Below are 23,618 nucleotides of genomic sequence, written 5' to 3'. Positions count from 1 at the left end.
TGCAGAAAGACTACTTACTTACTTTTTAACTTGCTTGATGGTCAAATCAGGTCTAAGCTGCCTTACACCACTGAGATGTAAGCAAACTGTTGAATGTAAATTTAATTAGTTTTTTATTTATTTTTATAAACTCAATGTTAAATCACTGCAGTGGCAATCGGCCTCTCAGCCAACAACAACATCAACTGTAAGACCAGTATGCATTTGGTGTACCTGGTTTATGTTTGACTGTCTTTTTTCTTTCCCAAAAATGATGTTTTATGCGAAAGGCTTAAATAAAGGATGTTTATTCACCTGTTGTTTCCTTTTAAAATTTTCTTTTTTTAAAAAAAGTTTTAAAAGTTATTTATTTTTTTAAGATCTTTAAAAGAAAAAAAAAACATTCAAGGGGATTTTGTATTTAAATTTTTACTAAGTGCTTAATACAAAAGAGACATATTGTGCTAGCTTAAATCATAATTTACATTGATTCCATTAATTGTTAATTAATACCCTGTACGTTGAGGAGAGCTTTAATTAATCAACAGGAAAAAGTTGTTCATTCTTTGCATCAGACCTATTTTCATCTGTTTCCCCATACCATAAAAAGAGTCACAATCACATCATAATCGCTGTGTCACATTACATTTTACCAAACTGATTGTTTTGAGGGGATGTTTATCTTTTAAATAAATTTACAGTGCAATAATTACCGATCTGATAAATTTAATTTTGATAATATCACTAACTGTTTGATCATATCTTATGTTTTTAAAGTTCTGCACTATATAAATAATGTTTACATTGATTTAAATATATTTCATGTCCCAAATTGCTGATGTATTTAATGGAGCAATCAGAAATGGTGCATTTATGTGAGTGTGCCATTACTTCTGTCTCAGATCCTGAGGGATTTATGAACAATGTCAAGTTTCCCTCTGAAGACCTGAGTCTCTTCACTGCCTCTTAAGGCTTAATGCTCCCTGACTGAGTGGCACAGCGAGAGCCACGCTCACTCTCTATGTGCTGCAGATAATGCTAAGAACAACCTCTCAATTTCAGTGCTTCTCCTTGCCTAATGTGCCCTCCTTCCACCACTGCGTGCACATGGCCATTTCCATTCAGTAAGGAGGCAGCGAAAACGTGAGAGAGTATAATGGCAAATGCTAACATTGTGTCTAATGGTCTCTCATTCCAAGACAGTTTTCAAACATATGTAAATTTATGTAAACCCAACAGAAACACATATTTACAATAGCACAGGGTGATCACAATATGATGACATGGTGCGCTGGCCTTGGAGATGGAGGCGGCATGTGTCATTAGTCTCCTTTATCTCTTTTCTCTTTCTTGCTATGACATCAGTACATCTGAATAAGAATGAAAGCGATATGCGCTCATCTGTGGCACACTGATGAGGGAGGGTGAAGGCGAAGGAAGAGGTTTTGGGTTGCCTTGAAAATGCGCACCTCCAAATGAAATTAGGTCATTAAATATCAAATTCAGCAGCATAGTTTACTGTAAAGGCACCATGAATGATAAGTGATGACAGAGATGTAAACAGGAAGGAAGAGTTGATCAAATTTCATCAGAATGTTACTGAAAATGTATCACGTTACAATAGTTGAGAAAAACTGTAATGCGGAGAAATGATCGCTGTGAGAAAATTCTAACAATTTTATTCTCATTTATTAGATCACAAAAAACATTTAGTTCTTGAAAAAAAAAAACAAACATTGCAAAGAATTTATATGTTTAGTTAATTCAGAATTAATCCTATTATTATTTTTTAAACACGTGTCATCTATTTGCCTGACGACGACATTAATTCAGTTTTATTTCCTATTTTAACTGCTATTCATGATCCACTGTTACAGACATCTGGCCATTAAAAAACAAAACAAAGACTTCATTTATACATATCCCAAATCTAAAGCAAAACCGAAAGATCTCAAATTCAAGTGTAAAAACACAGGCAAGAATAAAAATCTGAAAATAATTACTATTTTCTTCAGTACAACAGTTAACATTTAGATGCTCTTTTGGCACCAAAAGGCCACAATAAAAATACAAAATCTCAAATCTACAAATATTTAATAACTTTCAATCCAGAACTGTTACTTTTAATCATTTCCTATTTGTTTTCAAGTGGTTAACATCTTGGGTTTTGTGTAGCAATCACAAGAAATTGTGCACTCATGTTTACCTGATTCAGTCAAGCTACCTGAGGGAGACCCCCACCCCCAAAGATCTTGAGCATCCTCTACTTTCTGTTCTGTTTGACCAGCTCCTCCACCTCCTTCATGAAGCGTAGGCAGAGCTCATCCTGCCACGGCAGAGCCACACACTGCACGGCCACGGGCAGACCCTCGCCTCCGGTCACAGCCTGAGCACAAACACACACTCCTGTCATTCAACAGTCTGCAGCTGGACTCACTGCAGTCCTCTACCGCCACCTGCTGACCAAATGTGGAACTTGCATTTTAAGAGAAATGCTAATAATTGCTGATGGGAAATTTGGAATATTTGGTTTTGTACCATTTTCAGTTAATTGCTATCCATATCTAAACAATGTCCAAAAACTAAATAAACAAATGATAAATGACATAATCTATCTCCAAGAACATTACAAGGTGTTCTCAGCAGTTGCACATAAGCTGAAATACTTAATGCTTGCTGATCTCTTTTAGTCACTAAACACAAATATCTGTGAGGGAGAAAATAATCTTAAACCTGAACCAAATAGAAAAATTTGTTATGGCTTCCACAGAAAATGAAAACCTTCACAATGCTGGTAGTTTTAATAATATTATATACCTAGGGTGTTTTTGTTTTCTATTAATCCCTGCATCACCTGTTTGAAGAGCTTGTCCCAGGTGTCCTGATAAACGCCCTTGTAGTGCTTAAGTTCCTTCTCATCTTCCGCTGTTACTGTAGAAACGGTGACCACGCCGGCAGGAAAGTTGAGGAGATTGTAAAGCATTGAGTAAGTTACAAAACCTGAAAGGAAAGAAAATATGAACTGATCATTTAGGGGCTTACGCCCTCTAAAAAAGGTTAATTTGGCATCCATCTTGCATCCTGTCTCCTTTCTGAGCCTACTCCAGTCAGTAAGTCAATCTGATGCTGACTCTTGTCTTATCTCTTGCTCCGTCTCTTTCTGTCTTTCTTTTCCTTGCTTTCTCTGATAATGTCTTCTTGGGTTTCTTTGCTGAAAACGGTTAGTATTGATTTCTAGTTGCTGCCGTGTGCTATGGTGCCATGCAGCAAAAGACAGCTGTCATGTGATGCTCCAGGCTGGAACACAAATTTGTGATGTATGGTTTATTAGCCCCAAGATGCTGCTGTGCATTGACAGTCCCAGGAATGTGCATAATAAAGGTCAGTTTGCTGTCAAAAAAGGCGGAGGCACAGGGTTTTAAGGTTGTAAACATATGTTATGATTTAAAGCAATGATTCCCAACCCTGGTCCTCAAGGCACACTATTCTGCAGGTCTTAATCTCTGACAAGTTCTGTATAAGTCTGCTAATGAGCCATGGATTTGAATCAGGTGTGTCATAGCAGGGAGACGTCTAAGACCTGCAGGATGGTGTGCCTTGAGGACCAGGGTTGGGAATCACTGATTTAAAGTATTAAAAAATTTGTGACTTTCTTGAAACCTCAGCAAGCCCAGAGAAACCTCACAGAAAGAGAATCTACTATTGTCTGTCTCCTGATTAATTATTGTCTGAAATGATAGATATTATTATTCTTAATTTGTCAGATACAATGAAGATCATTAAGGATTAACTGGAATGTGTGGCTGCTAAAGAAAAAGACAAGGATTTCTTCCAATTGACAGCAGCAGAGCCATTAGACCTTTATACTAATGGTAAAATATCATCACGTAGAAAATTAAGGGACAAACAGATAAACTGCACAGTATACCGTACTTGTAAGTTTGCCACAGTATAGGAAGTTGAAGGCTGGTCCAATAATAGGGCACAGCAGCACATCTATGTTGCATTTTCTCCAATGTGCAATTGTCTCACCAATGTAGTCCTAATGAAAACACAGCAGAATTCAATTTGTGCATTCATATATGTCCAAACATAATTTGCTGACAGTTACCAGTACCTCAACAGCAGCATGCTGCTTCCACAGATCTGAAATTGAACTAAAAAAAAAAGAAACACACACACAAAAAAAATTATATGTATGTATATATATATATATATATATATATATATAAACAAAGACAAGGGGGGTCATTTTGTTCATCACATATTATGACTTATAACAAACTATCAATTATTAAAGCACCTTGAGATGACTTGGTTGTGAATTGGCGCTATATAAATATATAAATAAAGCTGAGTTGAACTGAATCAAGCACAAATGATCAAGTTCAAAGATTCTTTCTCACCTCAGCCCACAGACGGCTTTGAGAGTGTCAGGGAGACGAGGAGACTGCAGAAGAAATGGAACAAAATACACAATGTATCATCCCAGAAATGAACGGTACATAGTTTTATCAAGTAACTGCTGAGATCAGTGCAAACCGACATATTAAAGAAAAGCAGTGTCTCAAAGCTTTATTTATCTGACAGAGGGAGAGAACTCACGAAGGGTTTGAGGATGAACGCGAGCGTTTTCTTCAGCCACTTAGGGAGATAGTATATAAAAACCTGAGATCTGAGACAAGGGTCCAGGGGCCCCCCCTTCCTAAAAGAGAAGCAATAAGACATTGTTGGCACACAAAGGACACTGTATTATAACTGCTTCAGGAGAGGTTTGAAACTAATGTAGCTCTTGCTGGCAGTATGTAAGCATATCATGGCACTTGTTATGACAGCACATTTATCTTAGGTTTTCTTTCTAACATGTGCTGTCTGGCGTTAAACATTTCCAGGTATTTCTTCTTAAATTTCAGTATTGAGAATTTTAAATGCTGGCTTTCCTGCACCATAGTGAGAGTTAACAAATAACCCTTGTGTCCCCCTCAGGAAAATGCCATACTAAGTGCTAGCCACATAAGAGTAGTTATATGTCAGTGTAGACTGAGACAGAAAACCAACTGAGTGAACACTTGGAAAAAAATGCAGATTACAATCATTTGTGAAACGTATCTATCTGAAGATGCAACTTTGAGGCCTGATGAATGTTTTAAATATTACTTAGATGATTAAAAACAACTTACAGTTTTTGCAACATGCTGGTGGTTCCATCTGCAAATACACCCTTAACCATGAGTTCAGTGGAAATTTCATTTACCCTCACAGGACGGTACGGCACCAGCTGAGGGCAGATATGATAACCATAGAAACATTTAGCTCATGTCCCATATTTCATGTTACGATGATGTTTAGTGTAAGGTGTGGGCTTACAGTGTGCCCTGCTTTCTCTAACAGAGCTTTAACCTCTCTGATGGCACGGGCCATGCTTGGAGAAGGCTGTGAGTAGCCATCGTTTTCTAGGTAACCAATCCTCAGAGGTTTGGAGCTCTGGTATATCTAGAAATGAGAGATTTCCAATAGGTTAGATTTTTTTCCAAAACGTTCATGTAGGTAAAATAAACAAATGCTAAAAGAATTTATCTTAATTTGTAGCTTTAGATATGCAGCAACTTCATCTGCTCACTGTCCCATAAAATCCTCCTCTCTCTTTTGTCTCCACGTTTCAGCTTCTAAATATCTGAGATGCCCTTTAGACATAGGCATACTCCTATGATGCATCAGTTCCTAATAGATTCATGTCATCGGGTTATTTATTTTTTATCATGATGTTAAATCAGTCCCAATAAAGGAAATAATCACATATCACCTGAACCATCTGTACATGATCCCATCATCATTCTCCCTGCTACCCTAAAGGAAATATCAGTGGCACAAAAACAACAGGCAGCACGGGACAGCTCAAAAGGTTCATCTGTTTTAAAAATATATAAGCAGTTTCTTCTTTCAGACAAAGTTAACTTTTAACTTGCTGCCTATATTACATTTGTTAATATATAGGCAGCAAAGGAGTTCATACCCAAACATTTTCTATCAATGATTACCTAAAAATTCAAGTAAAATGCTCCCAATACTCCCTCTCAACATGAAAAACTCATTTACACACAGCTGCATATCAAAAAGGTTTTTTATTTTATATTGATGTAAAGCAGAACTTTGAAGTCAAGTCTGAAATCTGAGTTGTCAAATGTAGTTCTTTCATACCTGACTGCATTCTCAGGAAATGTGTAAAGCAGACAGGATCATTTCCAATCTTATTTATCTTGCTTTTAATTGTATTATTTATCTAGCTTAGATTAGCTTTAATCCACAAACTTTTAAACATCTTTACTTTTTGATAACTGTAATTATTTTTATTTAACTTTCACTCGTTATTCTTATTTCACCGTCACTAACTAGCATATTTGTTCATTTTATCTTATTTATCTTTCCAAATTAAAGGAATTCCTGGCAAATGTGACATAATTTCCTTAGTTTTTTGTCCTTACAAGCCTCTGAATGTTCTTTAGAAAATTCTAATACTTTTAGTTAATTAGAGTATGCATGGAACAGGGTGGAACAGGATGGGATTTGTTGTTTTTGTTTTCATTGTGTTGGATTTGCATTTTGTGAGTAAAAAAGTAAAGTAAAAAAAAACAAAAAACACAATCTGCAGTCCTGTAAATCTAAAGCTTACTTATTGATAATATCTTAGATATTCCTTAATTTGTACACACCACAGATAAAGTATGCATAACAAATGAACAAATAATTAAATTAATACACAAAAGCAAAAAATGATTCTAAATGAGTTGTATACCAGACTAAAGGAAGTCTTAGAACTTAAACTCTCTTGTAAAAACAGAGATATTTCATTTTTTGTGTTTATAGAAAAGTAACAAATATTACATAAAAAGTTCAAGTCAGAGTGAAAGCTGAAAATCCCACAATGACGGACACACCTGCTTATTAAAAGGTAATGGTGGCACAGTGGGGTCCAAGGAAAACATATGATCGCAGAGAAGAGCTTGCATACACAGAGCCAGACTGTCCACATCTTTTGCCATAGGTCCAGCAGAGGACAGCACTAATTCAACAAGACACGTAACAAAGTCATCCCAATGTTCCAGATCATGTTTGTAACATGCAACTCTGAATTTATTGTGTGTCTTCTTACCAGACTTTTGCCCTCGATAAATGGGAACTAGACCCTGTGAACTGAACATGACAAAGAAAAGCTGCACTCATATAAAGTTCAAACACATGACTGTCTTTTTAATTATTCATAAAACTTACTGAAGCAGGCTCACCTCAGCCGACCTGTTGTTGGCTTAAAGCCACAGATCCCACAGAATGAGGACGGAATACGGATACTGCCCCCTATGTCGGTGCCTATGCCAAGGATGGAGCCCCCTCCTCCGATGAGAGCCCCCTCCCCTCCGGATGAACCTCCAGAGGTCTTCTGGGGATTGTGGGGGTTCACTGTCTGCCCATAAATGGGGTTACTGCAGTCATAACTAGAGATAAGGCAAGAAAAATCAAACATGAGTAATGATCACAGAGAAAAAATTCAATTGTGAGTTTACATGTTGTTTTCATTGTTCTTTTTTTTTCCAGAGATAACAGAACCATAGCATAACATCACTTCAACAGTGCTTGGGGCAGGTTGGTCTTCACAAAGGGGATAGCTCCTTGTTTCTTGAGAACTTCAACAAGGACACAGTCCTTCTGGACAGGCTGCTCCAGATTAATGATCACACCACAAGAGCAGTCGTGATTCTTTGTTGTAAGACACACAGTCAAAGAAGGCAGAAAAATGTTAGTGTTATTTAACAGCACATCAAAGTTGTAAACCTGAGCTTCATCAAGAAGCTTTAATAGTTTAACAAGTACATTTAAGTTTGTCCAAATATCATCCACTTAACCACAAATACCTCATATGCAAGGTTGTCTTTGATGCTGATTGGAACTCCATACAGGAGACCGTCCTTGTTGGAGTCAAGCGTTTTCAGCTGGTCAAAACTCTCAAGCAGAACGTCTGTGCAGCAGTTCAGCTTCTTGTGTACATCCAGAGTCTGGTGGCACGAAAAGAGGAAAGCGTGGACAGACTTGTATATGCAGTTCTAAATAAATGGTTGCAATGTGAAACATTTTTTAAAATCTGCATTTTTGGGATTAAAACATAAAAATTAAGTAGTTTGTTTGCTGATTTTTTTTTTTTTTTTTATTGTAATGGGTGATTATCTGTACTAAAATGCGTGTCAGTACAAAAAGCCATGTTAAACAGCTACAAGTATTTCATATTGGAGATTTTGCATCCTTTCCCTGTGCATTAGCAGAGTTGCACAAACAAGGGAGTTGTCTTATGTGAGGAGGAGAAATTATGTGTTATTCTGGACAATAGACCTTTTCCATGTAGGTGTAAAACACATCCTCAGGGTTCAGCAAGCCATCCTGCAGCTGTCTTGTCAACTCAGACAGTGATAGTGACAAGATGAGAGCGGAGTCAGTAGATGGGTGCTAGAATGACCAGAAAACACAAAATAGTTGTAACCATAAGAAAGTACAAATGTAACACAGGAACTGCCATTTAACACTTAGACAAACTGCACGTGAACAATTCCTTAGTTTGTGTGAGCTTTTACCTTACAAAAAATATTGTATATCAATAAAAACAATGAATAAGTTTAACATTGAAAAACTAAAGGCAGGGACAGGCTCAAGCAGCATTACAAGGACACACAATGTAATAACTATGACTCAATGTTCAATACACTAATGCCCTCAATAAAAATTGAAAATACTCTTAATACATTAATGGAATTATCATTTGTAACTCAAGATGAAACATGAAATTTTATTTTATTTGCTTTATTCTAACAACTATGACCTCTTACTGTAATTCAATCATATCAATCAATCAATATATCATACCAAACGTTTGACTTACACCTCTGGTAAACTGCGGTGAAGTTAGTTTCAAGTTGGATATTGGATATTCGCGCTGTGGTTGTTGACTTAGGGACTGTCAATAAATTTTGAACCATCACTCTTCAGAAACAAAACTTATAGCTGTCCTCTCTTGTTACCAACTCTCACAAAATCAATGAAATATCATGCAACAAAATTAAATGAATCTGCTAAATTACCAGATTTTTGAGTGATTTTGCTGTATTTTTTCGACGTGTTTTTAGCCATTTTTTTTATCCAGAATTTCTGATTATCCTTCAATAGCTTCCAGGTCATGTGACCCATTGACACAAAATCCATATTAAACTGTTCTCCTAGTCTCCACAGATGAGGCACACTCATTTTTTATTGCATTTATAGTCATTTATTATTTTTGAGTAATTTTTTTACTGTAAATTTATGATTATTGTTCAATAGCTTCCAGGTCATGTGACCCATTGACACAAAATCCATATTAAACTTTTCTCCTAGTCTCCACAGATGAGGCACACTCATTTTTATTGCATTTATACTCATTTATTATTTTTGAGTAATTTTTTGTTACTGTAAATTTATGATTATCGTTCAATAGCTTCCAGGTCATGTGACCCATTGACACAAAATCCATCTTAAACTATTCTACTAGTCTCCAGAGATCAGGCACACTCATTTTTTATTGCATTTATAGTCATTTATTATTTTTGAGTATTTTTTGTACTGTAAATTTATGATAATCGTTCAATAGCTTCCAGGTCATGTGACCCATTGACACAAAATCCATCTTAAACTATTCTCCTAGTCTCCAGAGATCAGGCACACTCATTTTTTATTGCATTTATAGTCATTTATTATTTTTGAGTATTTTTTGTTACTGTAAATTTATGATTAACGTTCAATAGCTTCCAGGTCATGTGACCCATTGACACAAAATCCATATTAAACTTTTCTCCTAGTCTCCACAGATGAGGCACAATCATTTTTACTGCATTTATAGTCATTTATTATTTTTGAGTAATTATTTTACTGTAAATGTATGATTATTGTTCAATAGCTTCGAGATCATGTGACCCATTGACACAAAATCCATCTCAAACTATTCTAATAGCCTCCAAACATGAGGCACATTTATTTTTATCCAAATTAAAGTAATTTCATCTTTCTAAGTATTTAGTATTTAGAAAAAAAAATCCCATTTCAAGACGAATATGATTTTAAAATATTTGTTATGACAAATACCATCCTAAACACTAGGTGGAGCTAACGTGATCCACCTAATTTTATCCTAAACAGAGTGAAACGGGGCAGAGAGAGCACATGGCAATGGCAAATCTACTCTCAACTTCTGTCCAAAATGGGTCGTTTTAGAAAAGGACAGAACCAGAAAAACACAAACCTGTGGCAAAAAGCTGGAGGTATCGATGCTATCGTTCAGTGTTTTATTTCTCTGGGATTTAGTGAGGCAGTTGTAACAAAGCAAAAAGCAAAAATTGTCTGAATGTTTCAGAATAAACATTACCTGCAGTAAGCACCTTCGTCCCGATTCCTTGTCGATCTGCAGACCAGATTACCTTAAGCCACTTTAAATAATTTTTCTCGTTCGTTTTAAACACAGCAAATACAAGCGATAGCCACTGCTGCTTTGTTACAACTGCCTCACTAAATCCCAGAGAAATAAAACACTGAACGATAGCATACCTCCAGCTTTTTGCCACAGGTTTGTGTTTTTCTGGTTCTGTCCTTTTCTAAAACGACCCATTTTGGACAGAAGTTGAGAGTAGATTTGCCATTGCCATGTGCTCTCTCTGCCCCGTTTCACTCTGTTTAGGATAAAATTAGGTGGATCACGTTAGCTCCACCTAGTGTTTAGGATGGTATTTGTCATAACAAATATTTTAAAATCATATTCGTCTTGAAATGGGATTTTTTTTTCTAAATACTAAATACTTAGAAAGATGAAATTACTTTAATTTGGATAAAAATAAATGTGCCTCATGTTGGGAGGCTATTAGAATAGTTTGAGATGGATTTTGTGTCAATGGGTCACATGACCTGGAAGCTATTGTACGATTATCATAAATTTACAGTACAAAAAATACTCAAAAATAATAAATGACTATAAATGCAATAAAAAATGAGTGTGCCTCATCTGTAGAGACTAGGAGAACAGTTTAAGATGGATTTTGTGTCAATGGGTCACATGACCTGTAAGCTATTGAACAATAATCATAAATTTACAGTACAAAAAATACTCAAAAATAATAAATGACTATAAATGCAATAAAAAATGAGTGTGCCTGATCTCTGGAGACTAGTAGAATAGTTTAAGATGGATTTTGTGTCAATGGGTCACATGACCTGGAAGCTATTGAACGATAATCATAAATTTACAGTAACAAAAAATTACTCAAAAATAATAAATGAGTATAAATGCAATAAAAATGAGTGTGCCTCATCTGTGGAGACTAGGAGAAAAGTTTAATATGGATTTTGTGTCAATGGGTCACATGACCTGGAAGCTATTGAACAATAATCATAAATTTACAGTAAAAAAATTACTCAAAAATAATAAATGACTATAAATGCAATAAAAAATGAGTGTGCCTCATCTGTGGAGACTAGGAGAACAGTTTAAGATGGATTTTGTGTCAATGGGTCACATGACCTGGAAGCTATTGAAGGATAATCAGAAATTCTGGATAAAAAAAATGGCTAAAAACACGTCGAAAAAATACAGCAAAATCACTCAAAAATCTGGTAATTTAGCAGATTCATTTAATTTTGTTGCATGATATTTCATTGATTTTGTGAGAGTTGGTAACAAGAGAGGACAGCTATAAGTTTTGTTTCTGAAGAGTGATGGTTCAAAATTTATTGAGGGTCCCTAAGTCAACAACCACAGCGCGAATATCCAATATCCAACTTGAAACTAACTTCACCGCAGTCTCTGGTAATCACAGAAAATAAACAGCTAAGAAGTAATGATCACACAACCTTGCTCAAAAAACAAAAACTGTCACGTTTTAGTGTATGGCATGTGTACAAAAACTGTTGTACTTATAGACATGTTTAATAAGCTGAACCTGTTTAACCAGTGTGGTTACTGGTTGCTGTAGGTGAACTTAAAGGTCAGCAGTGCCAGGGTCTGATAGAGTTTATGTTAAGATATTATCTTATGATATTGCCCAAAATGGCTTAGTAAATTCATTTTATGTTATAAAAGAGCAGTTTGTCTTTTCTCAGCTGTAAGAGATCAATACATCAACAGAGTAACAGCTTTTTTTTTATTATTATTATTAAAGGCAGATTGCAACATATGGGTCCAAAGCTCACTCATGCGTGTTGACAACATAAGGTGTTATTTAAAAAATTCTGAATATGTCTGAATCAAATACATGAACCTTTCACTCTACGTTGATCACCATTTCAAGTTTGAGCTCTCACCGACTGCTTGTACCGAAGCACCGCGAGTTCTGCCCGCTGCAGACTCTCGGTCCTCCGGTCTCTGGCTCTCTGGATCTTCGCCCTGGATGTCCTGTCTCTGCTGACGGTCCGTACCAGCACCAGCAGAGCTCCCACCCCACAAACAGCGGTAGTCAGCAGGGAGGCTGTCCTGGTGTCCACCTTCAGTCCTTGAATAAACTGTTCTATTATTTGCATGATGTCTCGGTTGTGATATCTTGCAACAAGGAGGATTAACGTCAGCTAACTCGGGCAAACACACAGTTGAATGAAGATGTTTCTGAATATTGTGCAGGTTTTAAACTAGGCGGATAGTGGGCGAGGTTAGCATAATTGTATAATTAATCTTGGAACTCCCACCTCTTTAGTCAAGTGCCCGCGTGATCTTCTTGGGCAGCGACCATTTGCGCAACAGTACTGGTGCTAGTCTTCCTTACAAATACCACTCCAATTTAATGAGACGGCACATGTTAAGTATGGCTCCCGCAAGAGGACAAAAAGAACGAGGACATTTTTTAAGCAATCAGACGCTGTCATTGTCCAAGTTAAAGCTACACGTTCAAGATATGCTCCCATGATAATAAAATCCTGGATAGTATCCATTTGCGCTGTAGTTGTCTGAGGCTTAAATGACCCCTGAGCACATAACACATGTTACAGGCTTGTATAAGTCTTCACCCATTAACTACTCCATGCAGATAAGACTTCTGGTTGTGGACCTTGCCAATGTTGTGCATACTTTGCAACAACTTTCTGGGAATTGTGCATCGATTTCTTTTTAATTAATGTCTTCATTTGTTTAATTCAGTGTTTGATTTAAACTTTTTCTTATTTCATTGCCCACTTTGTTACTCGTGCATGTTAAATATTTTGGATCCCTTGATTGTAATTTTATGGCTGATTGTGATTTTTTCAGCTAGATTAAGTTTCAGTTACACCTCTATAAATCCATGTTTCTTAATAGTGAATTTCAGTCACCTGATGTTTACTTTGTCTCATTTGAATTTTCTGCATCTTAGTCATTTTTAAATCTTCTCATGGTTGATTTTTCCTTTGTATGCATCTTGTCTTTTTGTGGTCATGATGCATCTGTACTTCGGTTTAAGCCTGAGCCTAAATGTTATTGCTCTTTCACTAAACTCATCATATGGCAGCATACCAATCATTATACCATTCCAGTAAACTTTGGAATGGGACTTTGAGCAACTTTAACAGTTTGACATTAACTATATGGAGTCAGAGGAGCACAGACATTCTATATAACCCCATGTTTGACAGAAGACAGCATAGTTTTGAGCTTTATTCTTTAAAACCACATTAATGTGTCCAATTGTCCCCACTGTCTTCTGGAATGAGTGGAGCATCATATAACACATGCACAATGTTACTTTCATTTCCTCCTTTTTTTCAAAGAATCTACACTATATTGCCAAAAGTATTCACTCACCCATCCCAATAATTGAAATCAGGTGTTCCAATCCATGACCACAGGTGTATAAAAATCTAGCACCGAGGCATGCAGGCTATTTCTACAAATATTTGTTAAAGAATGTGTTGCTTTCAGGAGCTCAGTGAATTCCAGCATGGTACTGTGATAGGATGCCACCTGTGCAACAAGTCCAGTCGTAAAATTTCCTCATTTCTAAATATTCTACAGTCAACTGTCAGTGGTTTCATAACAAAGTGGAAGCGATTGGGAACGACAGCAACTCAGCCATGAAGTGGTAGCCCCCGTAAAATGACTGAGCGCAAAAGTCAGGAACTTTCATCAGAGTCGATTGCTACAGACCTCCAAACTTCATGTGGCCTTCAGATCAGCTGAAGAACAGTGTGAAGAGAGCTTCATGGATTGGATTTCCATGGCTGAGCAGCTGCATCCAAGCAATACATCACCACAAGCAATGCAAAGCGTCAGATGCAGTGGCGTAGAGAACACCGCCACTGGACTCTGGATCAGGGGAGATGCGTTCTCTAGAGTGACGAATCATGCTTCACCATCTGGCAATCTGATGGAGTCTGGGTATGGTGGTTGCCAGGAGAACGGTACTTGTCTGACTGCATTGTGCCAAGTGTAAAGTTTAGTGGAGGGAGGATTATGGTTTGGGGTTGTTCTTCAGGAGCTGGCCATGGCCCCTTAGTTCCAGTGAAAGAAACTCTGAATGCTTCAACATACAGAGATTTTGGACAATATCATGCTCCCAACGTTGTGGGAACAATTTGGGAATAGCCCTTTCCAGCTCCAACATGACTGTGCACCAATGCACGAAGCAAGGTCTATAAAGACATGAATGAGCGAGTTTGGTGTGGTTGAACTTGATTGGCCTGCACACGGTCCTGGCCTCAACCCGATAGAACACCTTTGGGATGAATTAGAACGGAGGATGAGAGCCAGGCCTTCTCATCCAACATCAGTGTCTAACCTCACATATGCACATCTGAAGGAATGGTCAAAAATTCCTATAAACACACTCCGAAACCTTGTAGAAAGCCTTCCCAAAAGAGTTGAAGCTGTCATAGCTGCAAAAGTTGGGCCAACATCATATTGAACTCATTTGATTAGGAATGGGATGTCTATTAAGTTTGTACAAGAGTCGAGGCAGGTGAGTCTATACTTTAGGCAATATAGTGTATTTCTAGAGGCTTGCGTTTATAAATCGGTTTCAAATTATTGCTGATAAAATGAACTTATCACAAAAGGCATTGTTCTCAACCCACTTTAATGAAATTTTAACAATCAGACACGATTGTTCAATACTGTTTCACATAAGCGGATAAATCATACATTTTAAAGTTATAACCAACAGCAGATCCACATATGGATGAATTTAAAACCAGTTTCTTCTGATAATACAATATTTAAAGAATGTTATCTTCAAGAAGTCCAACTTCCAAGAGAGACTTCATTTGACAGAATGGAACAGTTTGTGAGACACCTATAGAGAGAGATGACAGAAAATTAATCTTACAGCACCACATACAGTGTGAACTAAACAGCCTCAAACTGTTTAACAAAGTAAAAGAATTTAGTATCACTGGATTGATTGCTATAACAATGTGCTAAGAAATGAATAAGATTCCATATTCCAATAGTCCATATAGCTCATAGCTGAAAGACAGCTGTTGTAGAGAATGTAGATAACTGGAATAAGAAATCTAGAATTTATGGTTAAAGCATCTTCCAACAGCCAAAGAAGATCCGGTATGGTAAAGCCAGCCTACTGATAGGTAGTATATGATCTTTAACATGTTACAACACAAAAGAGGGAAAACCACATTTTTCCCTCTTTTGCTTCTGCTTGCAGAACAGTTTGATATCCTGTAAAGACAAAATGCTGGGGTTACGTAGGAAGTTTATAGAATTAATCTGTCCTCTGCGACTCCTCCAAACAATGCCCCAAACAGAGAAAACAGCAGCTCAAATGTTGCCTTCAAGATCCACTAATATGGAGCAGGGTTTTGTAAATGTAGGCCAACCTTTAATGTTCATGACTGGTAAAAGTAGAGTTGGCCAAGCTGTTGCATAATTACCTGTAACTAGTCATAAATCTTTGCTCTTATGAGGTGTATTTTTAATTTTAGTGTTTGATCCAACTGGAAAATGTAACACTCACACAGTGGTCTCGAGCATGCAGGAAATCAAACAGCTCCTCAGTGCAATCCTCTTGTGTTGCAGATCGAGAGCCAACTCTGGTTTCACACTGTTCCAAAAGCTCCCGAGTGTGAGTGCAGTGCTCCGTCGCTTCACACTTCTGTCGCAATGTTTCAATAGGATCCTGTAACAGAATATGCAGCATTCAAGACACCTATCTTCATGAGTTCCCTGAGTGGTGCAGTAATGTTTAGAGAAGTGGGCGTATCAATACTTAAAATGTGTTGTTGTTTTTTTTTTTTTAAAGACCAATTTAATTAAATGTGACACTTTTCTAGCCAATGAATTAGTGACAGACAGTTAAAAAGCTTAAAGTGTGCAAGTGCTTCCTCTTGGTGGTTTGACAATATGGGGTACATTTTCCTCCTCTTTAGCAAACAAGAACAATACAGTCATGTAAAATCATAGCTAAATACAATGCAGCTGAACAAATCTACAGATTACAGCCTTTAAATAAATACACGTTTATATTAGTGTGTTGGGTGATTTACACTGCCTAAATTTCTTTATCCCCAGTGTTACGAGAACAGACTAACAGAAGTGATGCATATTCGTTTTTATTTGTAATAACAGAGAGCCTCAAACAGCCGGAAGTCTGGATATCTTTGGTCTTGTTACTTTTCTGCATCTCAAATTACTGAGCTCAATTAAACAGCAAAATTAATTAAACTTAAAGGGCAGTGAGTGCTGAACCGGTCATCTAAAAAAATTAGAAGCATAAGCTGTTGGACAGCAATTAACGTACCACCATTTCCTCTTCTTCTTCCTCCTCTTCTTCCTCCTCCTGTAAAAGACACATTCAATGACACATAACTCACCCCAGTCATCAGTCAGCTAATAGCAATTGCTTTCCCTATTTATACGCGTTAAACAATAATGGAAATTAATAGGAATTAACACTAAAATACTTTTAAAATTTAAATTAGTTGTTCAAGTCATACGGATCATTCTGAACTAAAATAGGAGCAGCTAATGCTAAGCTAAGAGATGATTTAGCCTAGTTAGCCAAGCATAGCGAGCTTGCTAGTCACAATTAACACCTATCGCAAACGTAAATAAGTCGTCTTGAATCTTTAATAGCTACTAACCTCCTCGGGCTCTCCATTCATGATCATCTTCTCTTCGAAAACCATTATTTGGGTTCTTTCGTCTTTTTCTGGCTGGCTGTTAAATCGAAGCTCTTGGAGGACACCACAGGTCACACGAGCAAAGACATGAAACAAGCTAACAGTGGGTGAAAACAAACTACACTGCTTCCGAAGTCGAGACTTTCAGAATAAACCTGGAAGTGGTAAAAGCTAGGATATATAACAATTTATTACAATAAAATAGTCTAGAGCAACATTGAAATTCAGAATGATGACATACAAGCATATTTCCTTTTTGAATTTTTATTTTTTACTTTAAAAGCAACCAACAAATTTGATTTTATTTTGAAGTCTGAATCAATAATAATATATTTGGGAAGTATATTTACTGCCACCATGTGCTAGCAAGAATGATAGTTAAGTTTATTTAATTCATTCTTGAACCAAAAGAACACAAAGAAAAAAAATTAAAGATAATCCAAATACAAAAATTAAAAGGAGGATCCTATAACAACTGCTCCCTTTTTATGGAACAATTAGTCCAAAACACGGAGAAAAAAAAAGTTTAACCAAAATTAAATAACCTCTAAGAAACTAAGAACTTAGTTTCCTTTACTCTTTCAGCTTTGGCATCATCTATGTCAAGTGAATTGTCTCTATTATTACTGAACATCAAAACTGAATATCAAACCATCGTTTCAAATATACATGCTAAAAATAGTGCATTTAATCTATCATTTACATCTTTCCAGTCTATGACAGCCCAATCTCATATGAAATACATTGCAAATTTTCATCTCTGGAGGCCAGAAATATAAACAGGGTATGTGTTTCCACATTTTTAAAATTCATAAGCACAATGTCTGCATTTTTTTATTTCTCATGGACAATCTGTTCTATTTTCTTACCTTAAGCATGTAGTCTTAGTGTTTATAGGAAAGAAAGAGAGAAAGGAGAACGTAAAATTTATTAATACAGTTTCACCGAGGTGCCACCTTTGCTTCATCATCCAACATCAGCAGCCAAATATCCTTTAATGTCCTAATGATATTTAAGAAAATCCAAGAATCTTATATAAATAACAGATTAGAATGTTAACTGGTGAATAGACTGCATTTGTAGAGTTTATAGACTTGGTAAAAAAAACCTTGTTGAGGAGATGGTTGTCACATTTTCAACAGGGTTGGTTGTCACATGTGACTTGGAAAGTGAGTGAAACGAGGAGGATATGGACATAGGCCAATTTACCTGGATTCCTGCACTTACTGTTTTCAAAGTACCATAAGTGTTCAGTCAATTCAGTGATTGAAATAACAGGGATTTGTGCCTGTGTTGTTATTGTCTGATATAGTGCATTGTTCTTGATACTGATTTTCTGACATTGACACAAGTGCTGATGAAGCATAAATGTTCAGCCAGGTCATGGCATTAGTGAATGAAATGACAGATTATAGAAGGCCTATGTTTGTTCTGTTGTACTGTTTTAATTATATACAATTTTAAGCAAATTCTTTTCAAGTACTTTATAATTTCTTTTCTCATTGAAATAGCATTGGGACAACCCACCCCACAATGGGGATTGTTGTCAGAAAAGCCCATATTGTATTTGGCAGTCCATATCTTTGGAACATATTTATATTAAGGAGTGAAAGCTTCTTTTTTGACCTGAAACTTTAGGCTTCCATTACACATTAAAAGGGATCTAGCTGAGGCTACCAATTTTTGAGAATTGAAATCAAAGTAAAAGGTGTGACAACCAACCCTGTTCTCCCCATACACAAGTTTTTCAAGGCCTTAATTAAAAATGCTGATTTTGAATTCCTCTACTTTGATTAGCATCATCTTAACATCTGTATTTATTTGTATTTTCAGAGCAAGGGGCAGGATGGCACCACTTTTAATAAAAAAAAAAACTGATTATATGTGTTTTGGATCTGTTTGTGGCTGGCTCAGAGACCACATCCATGTTCCCTGCGCTGGGTGAGAACATTGGCAGATAACTGAAGGTCCTAGTTCTCACTAAGTTCTCACTAAGAGTTGGCGAGACTAAGACTAAGTGTCTGTATAAACATAAAAAGCCCTTGAATACACTACAAAGATTATTGGAAGCATTATAATGAATTCATAAGTAATATTTTTTTTAATGAATTTCTATTCTCGACCACTCAAAATGCTCAAGAGTAAAAGTCAAATTTGTGCAGTAGCACACTGCTAACCCTTTTTTCCACTTTGAGTGGTATGACGCACACTCACTCATAGATGAATAAAGGCAATGAGGAATACAGTGTCTTTCTCGAAAACATTTATCATTTGAGGAGAAAGAGGAATGAAACTAATAACCTATCAATTCACGGATAATGCTTTTATTTCCAAACTCACAGCCACCCGAATGCAAATTCTATCAGTTTTGTCCAAATGATTGTGTTCCTCAAAGTAGTTTTTATGTGCTAAGTCAATATAATAATAGGGCTACTGATAACAGTGTTATACAATCTTTTTTGGGGTTTATGAAGGCCAGAGTTCGGGATCTCAATATTTGAATAAGGATTTAAATAAAGTGAGATAACGATTTTGAGCTTTGCTCCCTACAAGGCAGAGTGCTGATATTGTTTTTCCCTTTCCTCTGGTAGTACAGCATTATCACTTCATTTAGCAGGAGAAAGTCTTCACTTTGACAGCCCATGCTTGCAATATGGATTCATTTTTCTTGATGGTTGGATCCTATGTTGGATTTGATTTAAAAAGTCTTCTACTCTTTGCAGCAGTTTTTTTCTTAACTGCAGATTACATAAAAAATCGAAGGCCAGCTGGCTTCCCTCCAGGACCTCGAGCTCTTCCAGTTGTTGGCAACATATTCACACTGGACCGAAACAGGCTCCATGAAAGCCTAATAGAGGTATCAAGACATAGTTCACCTGAAAATGCTCGTCTTACTTATATGTTTTTATGAATTGTGTTCTCCTGTCTTTTGGAAATTTTCCTCAGCTGGGAAAGACATATGGGGATGTATTCAGCCTACGATTGGGTCCACAGTGGGCAGTGGCGTTAAATAGGTTTGAGGCTGTGAAAGAAGCACTGGTAACGAAGGGGGACAGTGTGGTAGACCGCCCAGATTTCCCTATACAGGATGATATAACAGGTGGATTAGGTAAGAGGACAACACACACATACACAATCTTACATATTCACAAGTCTCTATTCTTTTAAAATAAAGAAGTAGCTCAAAAAATAAAGAGCTGTTTAAGTGAATACCTTGTTCCATCTTGACTTTTCCTGGTAAGGTGTGATTTTCAGTAATGGGACCATCTGGAAGGAGCAGAGGCGTTTTGCACTTTCAGCCCTTAAATATTTTGGATTTGGAAAGAAGTCTCTTGAACCTGTCATCCTGGATGAATTTGCATGTTGTGCAGAGGAGTTTAGAAGCTATAAAGGTATATATTTGATAATTAAATATTTACAACAAGACAATACACAATTTACACTTTTATATTCAATCTTGAAGGGAAGTCATTCAGTCCACACCTTATCGTCAACAACACCATTTCCAACATCATCTGCCACCTGGTCTTCGGCCATCGCTTTGAGTACACCGATGAGAAGTTCAAGAGACTGATGCTGTTATTTGGTAAAGCATTACAGATTGAAGCCTCCATTTGGCCACAGGTAATTAAAGCTACTGATTAAATATCAATGCTGTTTCCCATGGTTGCAAAATACACTGTGAAGCAATTAATGATTCATATCAGTGAATGATTGATGTCACAGACATGTCATGTTTTCAGTATTCATTGTTGATTATTATAACTAGGGGCTGGTTTCAGGAAATATCAGAACACAATAGCAGTAAATGGTAAAGCTGAATCTTGAAAAATAAAGAATAGATGTGAGTCAAAACAAGCACCACAAGCAAGCGTGATACATTTCTTGGCCATTTACTAAATACAGTAGATATGTTCCAATCAAGTAATTGATTACTGATTTCTTTTACATACGACTGAGACAAGAGAACTGCTGCAAGGCAACTCTCATAGTTGCAGTACCTAAAAACTCTGGAGAGCCCAGTCGTGACATCATCTGTCTATGAGTGTGATAGCTTTAAATTAGATTGTTTTCTCTGTCGCTGTCTAACTTGTAAATAGCGGGATTTTTGGTGAGACATTGTCTTTGCGCTTCCTATCTATGAATAGTTTAAACACACAGTTCCAACCTTCTTCTCTGTGCAGTTCTACAACTCATTCCCTTGGCTGATGAGATGGTTGCCTGGTCCACATCAGACAGTCAAACAGATCTGGAATGACGTGAAGGACTTCATACGAGTAGAGCTAAATGAACACAAGAAGAACTGGGATTCCTCTGAACCAAGAGACTACATCGACTTTTACCTGAGGGAGATCCAGATGGTAATTGTGACTAGATACTAATGAAGATCGTGAGTGTACAGCTATTGGAAACATTAACACAATCTCATTCATGTCTGTGAAAGTGTCATGAAACAATCTAATGGTTCATGTTCTGGGACATGATGTTAATTTATGTTGTATGCATGTGGACATAAAGTAACTGGTAAACAGTGTTTAAACCACTAGATGTCACCACATTCTGCTCACAGGACTTAAAGTTCACCGTCTCAAAACATCTATAGCATGTCAGAAATCTAATTCTGACTTACCGACTGATGGGTTCTGCCTTGTTTTCACAGTTGTGCTGTCATATAAATATATGTTGTACAATGCTGAGTTTAATAGTTAATTATGGGTTTTTCATGCTCACATCATAACTAGTCACTGCTAGTTTGTTTTACTGACATGACATTTTATTGTGGCAGCACTCTTGACTGGTAAATGGTAAAAAATACAAATGGTACAGAAGTCTTTTATAGTCTTTAAATAAAAGTACTGATATTGAGTTATTCTTCACTGCTTTCCAGTATTTATTCTCAGAACAAAGATCAGCATGAGAACACTTGTGATTATAAAAACCTGATTATATGTGTTATGGATCTGTTTGATTTTGGCACTTTCCTTCAGTAAAAATAAAGTTGTGTAAATAAATAAGGTTTGATCAGCGGGTGATCAAAAATGTAAAATAGACAGGTTTTTCATAGCCCCGAGTAAAAAGCTGATTTTGAATTCCTCTACTTTGATTAGCATCATCTTAACATCCTGTATTTATTTGTATTGTCAGAACAAGGGGCAGGACGGCAACACTTTTGATGATGAAAACCTGATTATGTGTGTGTTGGATCTATTTGTGGCTGGCTCCGAGACCACATCCACCACCCTGCGCTGGGCTTTCCTCTACATGGCAAAATATCCTGAGATACAGGGTGAGAGCAATGGAAGACCAGTAAATGCCCTAGCTCTCATCTAAGTGTGAGAGTTGGTGACACTAAGTGTCTGGACAAATGTAAAAAGCCCTTGAAAACACTGCAAAGATGGCTGGAGCCTTTATAACAAATTTTCAAGTAAACATTTTGATTGGATTTCTGTGTTTCCACGTTACATTAATCAAATGTTGTTTTCAAAATTTTGTGTTTTGAACAGAGAAGGTCCAGGCAGAGATAGACCAAGTGATTGGACAGTCTAGACAGCCATCCATGGAGGATCGTACAAAACTGCCTTACACAGATGCTGTTATCCACGAGATCCAGAGGATGGGCAACATAGTTCCTCTCAGTTTACCCCATGCTACCAATAAAGAGGTTCAGCTGGGAGGCTACACAATCCCAAAGGTAATATCTCAAATCAGTTTTGTGCAGTACAAACACAGTTTTACATTGTGTGTAACTATAAATCATTGTTTTATTCACCAGGGTGTGATGATAATTCCCAACTTAGCTTCAGCACTGTTTGATGAGAATGAGTGGGAGACACCTTTCACCTTCAATCCAGGACACTTTCTGAGTGAGGAGGGCAAGTTTGTGAAACGAGCAGCTTTCATCCCTTTCTCTGCTGGTGAGGAGCAACACAATAGATATTTTATTTGAAGAGTACTCATTCAAAGCAAAGTTGGGGGATCATTGGTTATTTTTATCATTAATCAAAGAAGTTACAGATCACTGCAGTGTCTAGAATGGTACAGTTCCAAATCTGGAAAATCTGTTTCTCTCTCTCTCGCTCTCTCTCTCTCTCTCTCTCTCTCTCTCTCTTTTAGGCAAGAGGTTGTGTCTGGGAGAAAACCTGGCCAGGATGGAGCTTTTCCTTTTCTTTACCTCTTTCATGCAGCACTTCACCTTCTCCATGCCTGATGGGGTGGATCCTGTGTTTGATTATTGCCATGGACTCACTCTGGCCCCAAAGGAATATAAAATCTGTGCAAACTCACGTTGAGAGCAGCACTGATATGATTCAGTTTAAGACTGAGCACACCCATTAAAGCACTAATCTATATCAATCATATACTTAATTGTTATTCATTGCACTTGGTATAGGCCCTTAATACAGGACAGTAGAATCAGTAACAAGATGTCCCTTTGCTGACACAGTAAATTTACAGCCACTGGCCAAGACATACGCACAGTC

General features: G+C 36.9%; 3 protein-coding genes across 4 annotated transcripts; 1 reads left to right on the top strand and 2 right to left on the bottom strand.

Annotated features, from left to right (window-relative positions):
• Nucleotides 1-1,475: 1,475 nt before the first annotated feature.
• On the bottom strand, nucleotides 1,476-12,801 carry LOC121653728 (vitamin D3 hydroxylase-associated protein). Of its 2 annotated transcripts, XM_042007389.1 has the most exons (16): nucleotides 12,343-12,801; nucleotides 8,359-8,472; nucleotides 7,887-8,027; nucleotides 7,598-7,731; nucleotides 7,263-7,469; nucleotides 7,130-7,170; nucleotides 6,915-7,039; nucleotides 5,347-5,472; nucleotides 5,160-5,257; nucleotides 4,585-4,684; nucleotides 4,386-4,429; nucleotides 4,097-4,136; nucleotides 3,913-4,021; nucleotides 2,834-2,979; nucleotides 2,211-2,365; nucleotides 1,476-1,979 (listed from the first exon to the last, which is right to left on the bottom strand). In XM_042007389.1, exons 1-15 carry the CDS (start codon nucleotides 12,556-12,558, stop codon nucleotides 2,243-2,245), a joined length of 1,764 nt encoding a protein of 587 aa, XP_041863323.1. In that variant the 5' UTR covers nucleotides 12,559-12,801; the 3' UTR covers nucleotides 1,476-1,979; nucleotides 2,211-2,242. The 2 variants fall into 2 exon arrangements, with proteins under 2 accessions (XP_041863323.1, XP_041863322.1); XM_042007388.1 differs by having other exon boundaries at nucleotides 1,476-2,365.
• Nucleotides 12,802-15,060: 2,259 nt separating this feature from the next.
• On the bottom strand, nucleotides 15,061-17,258 carry LOC121653730 (cytochrome b-c1 complex subunit 6, mitochondrial). Its single transcript, XM_042007391.1, has 4 exons — nucleotides 17,098-17,258; nucleotides 16,755-16,793; nucleotides 15,972-16,133; nucleotides 15,061-15,293 (listed from the first exon to the last, which is right to left on the bottom strand). The coding sequence occupies exons 1-4, from the start codon at nucleotides 17,140-17,142 to the stop codon at nucleotides 15,261-15,263; spliced, it is 279 nt and encodes a 92-aa protein (XP_041863325.1). The 5' UTR covers nucleotides 17,143-17,258; the 3' UTR covers nucleotides 15,061-15,260.
• A 2,450-nt stretch (nucleotides 17,259-19,708) lies between these two features.
• LOC121653729 (cytochrome P450 2J4-like) lies at nucleotides 19,709-23,493 on the top strand. The gene is made up of 9 exons (XM_042007390.1): nucleotides 19,709-19,993; nucleotides 20,083-20,245; nucleotides 20,379-20,528; nucleotides 20,600-20,760; nucleotides 21,321-21,497; nucleotides 22,282-22,423; nucleotides 22,641-22,828; nucleotides 22,910-23,051; nucleotides 23,251-23,493. Exons 1-9 carry the CDS (start codon nucleotides 19,790-19,792, stop codon nucleotides 23,424-23,426), a joined length of 1,503 nt encoding a protein of 500 aa, XP_041863324.1. The 5' UTR covers nucleotides 19,709-19,789; the 3' UTR covers nucleotides 23,427-23,493.
• Nucleotides 23,494-23,618: the final 125 nt, after the last annotated feature.

Source organism: Melanotaenia boesemani, chromosome 14 (assembly GCF_017639745.1).
Source record: "Melanotaenia boesemani isolate fMelBoe1 chromosome 14, fMelBoe1.pri, whole genome shotgun sequence".
Taxonomy (NCBI): Eukaryota; Metazoa; Chordata; class Actinopteri; order Atheriniformes; family Melanotaeniidae; genus Melanotaenia; species Melanotaenia boesemani.
Note: the sequence above shows the minus strand (reverse complement) of the source record. Positions and strands in the feature narration are given on the sequence as shown.

Excerpts from the sequence above, each read along its gene's own strand:
- LOC121653730 (XM_042007391.1), bottom strand. The coding sequence starts at position 17,142 with ATGGTTTTCGAAGAGAAGATGATCATGAATGGAGAGCCCGAGGAG. Across the intron at positions 16,794-17,097 it reads TGAATGGAGAGCCCGAGGAG|GAGGAGGAAGAAGAGGAGGA; the intron begins GTTAGTAGCTAT and ends TGTCTTTTACAG. Across the intron at positions 16,134-16,754 it reads AAGAAGAAGAGGAAATGGTG|GATCCTATTGAAACATTGCG; the intron begins GTACGTTAATTG and ends ATTCTGTTACAG.
- LOC121653728 (XM_042007388.1), bottom strand. The coding sequence starts at position 12,558 with ATGCAAATAATAGAACAGTTTATTCAAGGACTGAAGGTGGACACCAGG. Across the intron at positions 8,028-8,358 it reads TTTACACCTACATGGAAAAG|ACTCTGGATGTACACAAGAA; the intron begins GTCTATTGTCCA and ends TCGTGCCACCAG. Across the intron at positions 7,171-7,262 it reads CCAACAACAGGTCGGCTGAG|TTCACAGGGTCTAGTTCCCA; the intron begins GTGAGCCTGCTT and ends TGTCATGTTCAG.
- LOC121653729 (XM_042007390.1), top strand. The coding sequence starts at position 19,790 with ATGGATTCATTTTTCTTGATGGTTGGATCCTATGTTGGATTTGATTTA. Across the intron at positions 21,498-22,281 it reads ACCTGAGGGAGATCCAGATG|AACAAGGGGCAGGACGGCAA; the intron begins GTAATTGTGACT and ends TTGTATTGTCAG. Across the intron at positions 22,829-22,909 it reads GAGGCTACACAATCCCAAAG|GGTGTGATGATAATTCCCAA; the intron begins GTAATATCTCAA and ends TTTATTCACCAG.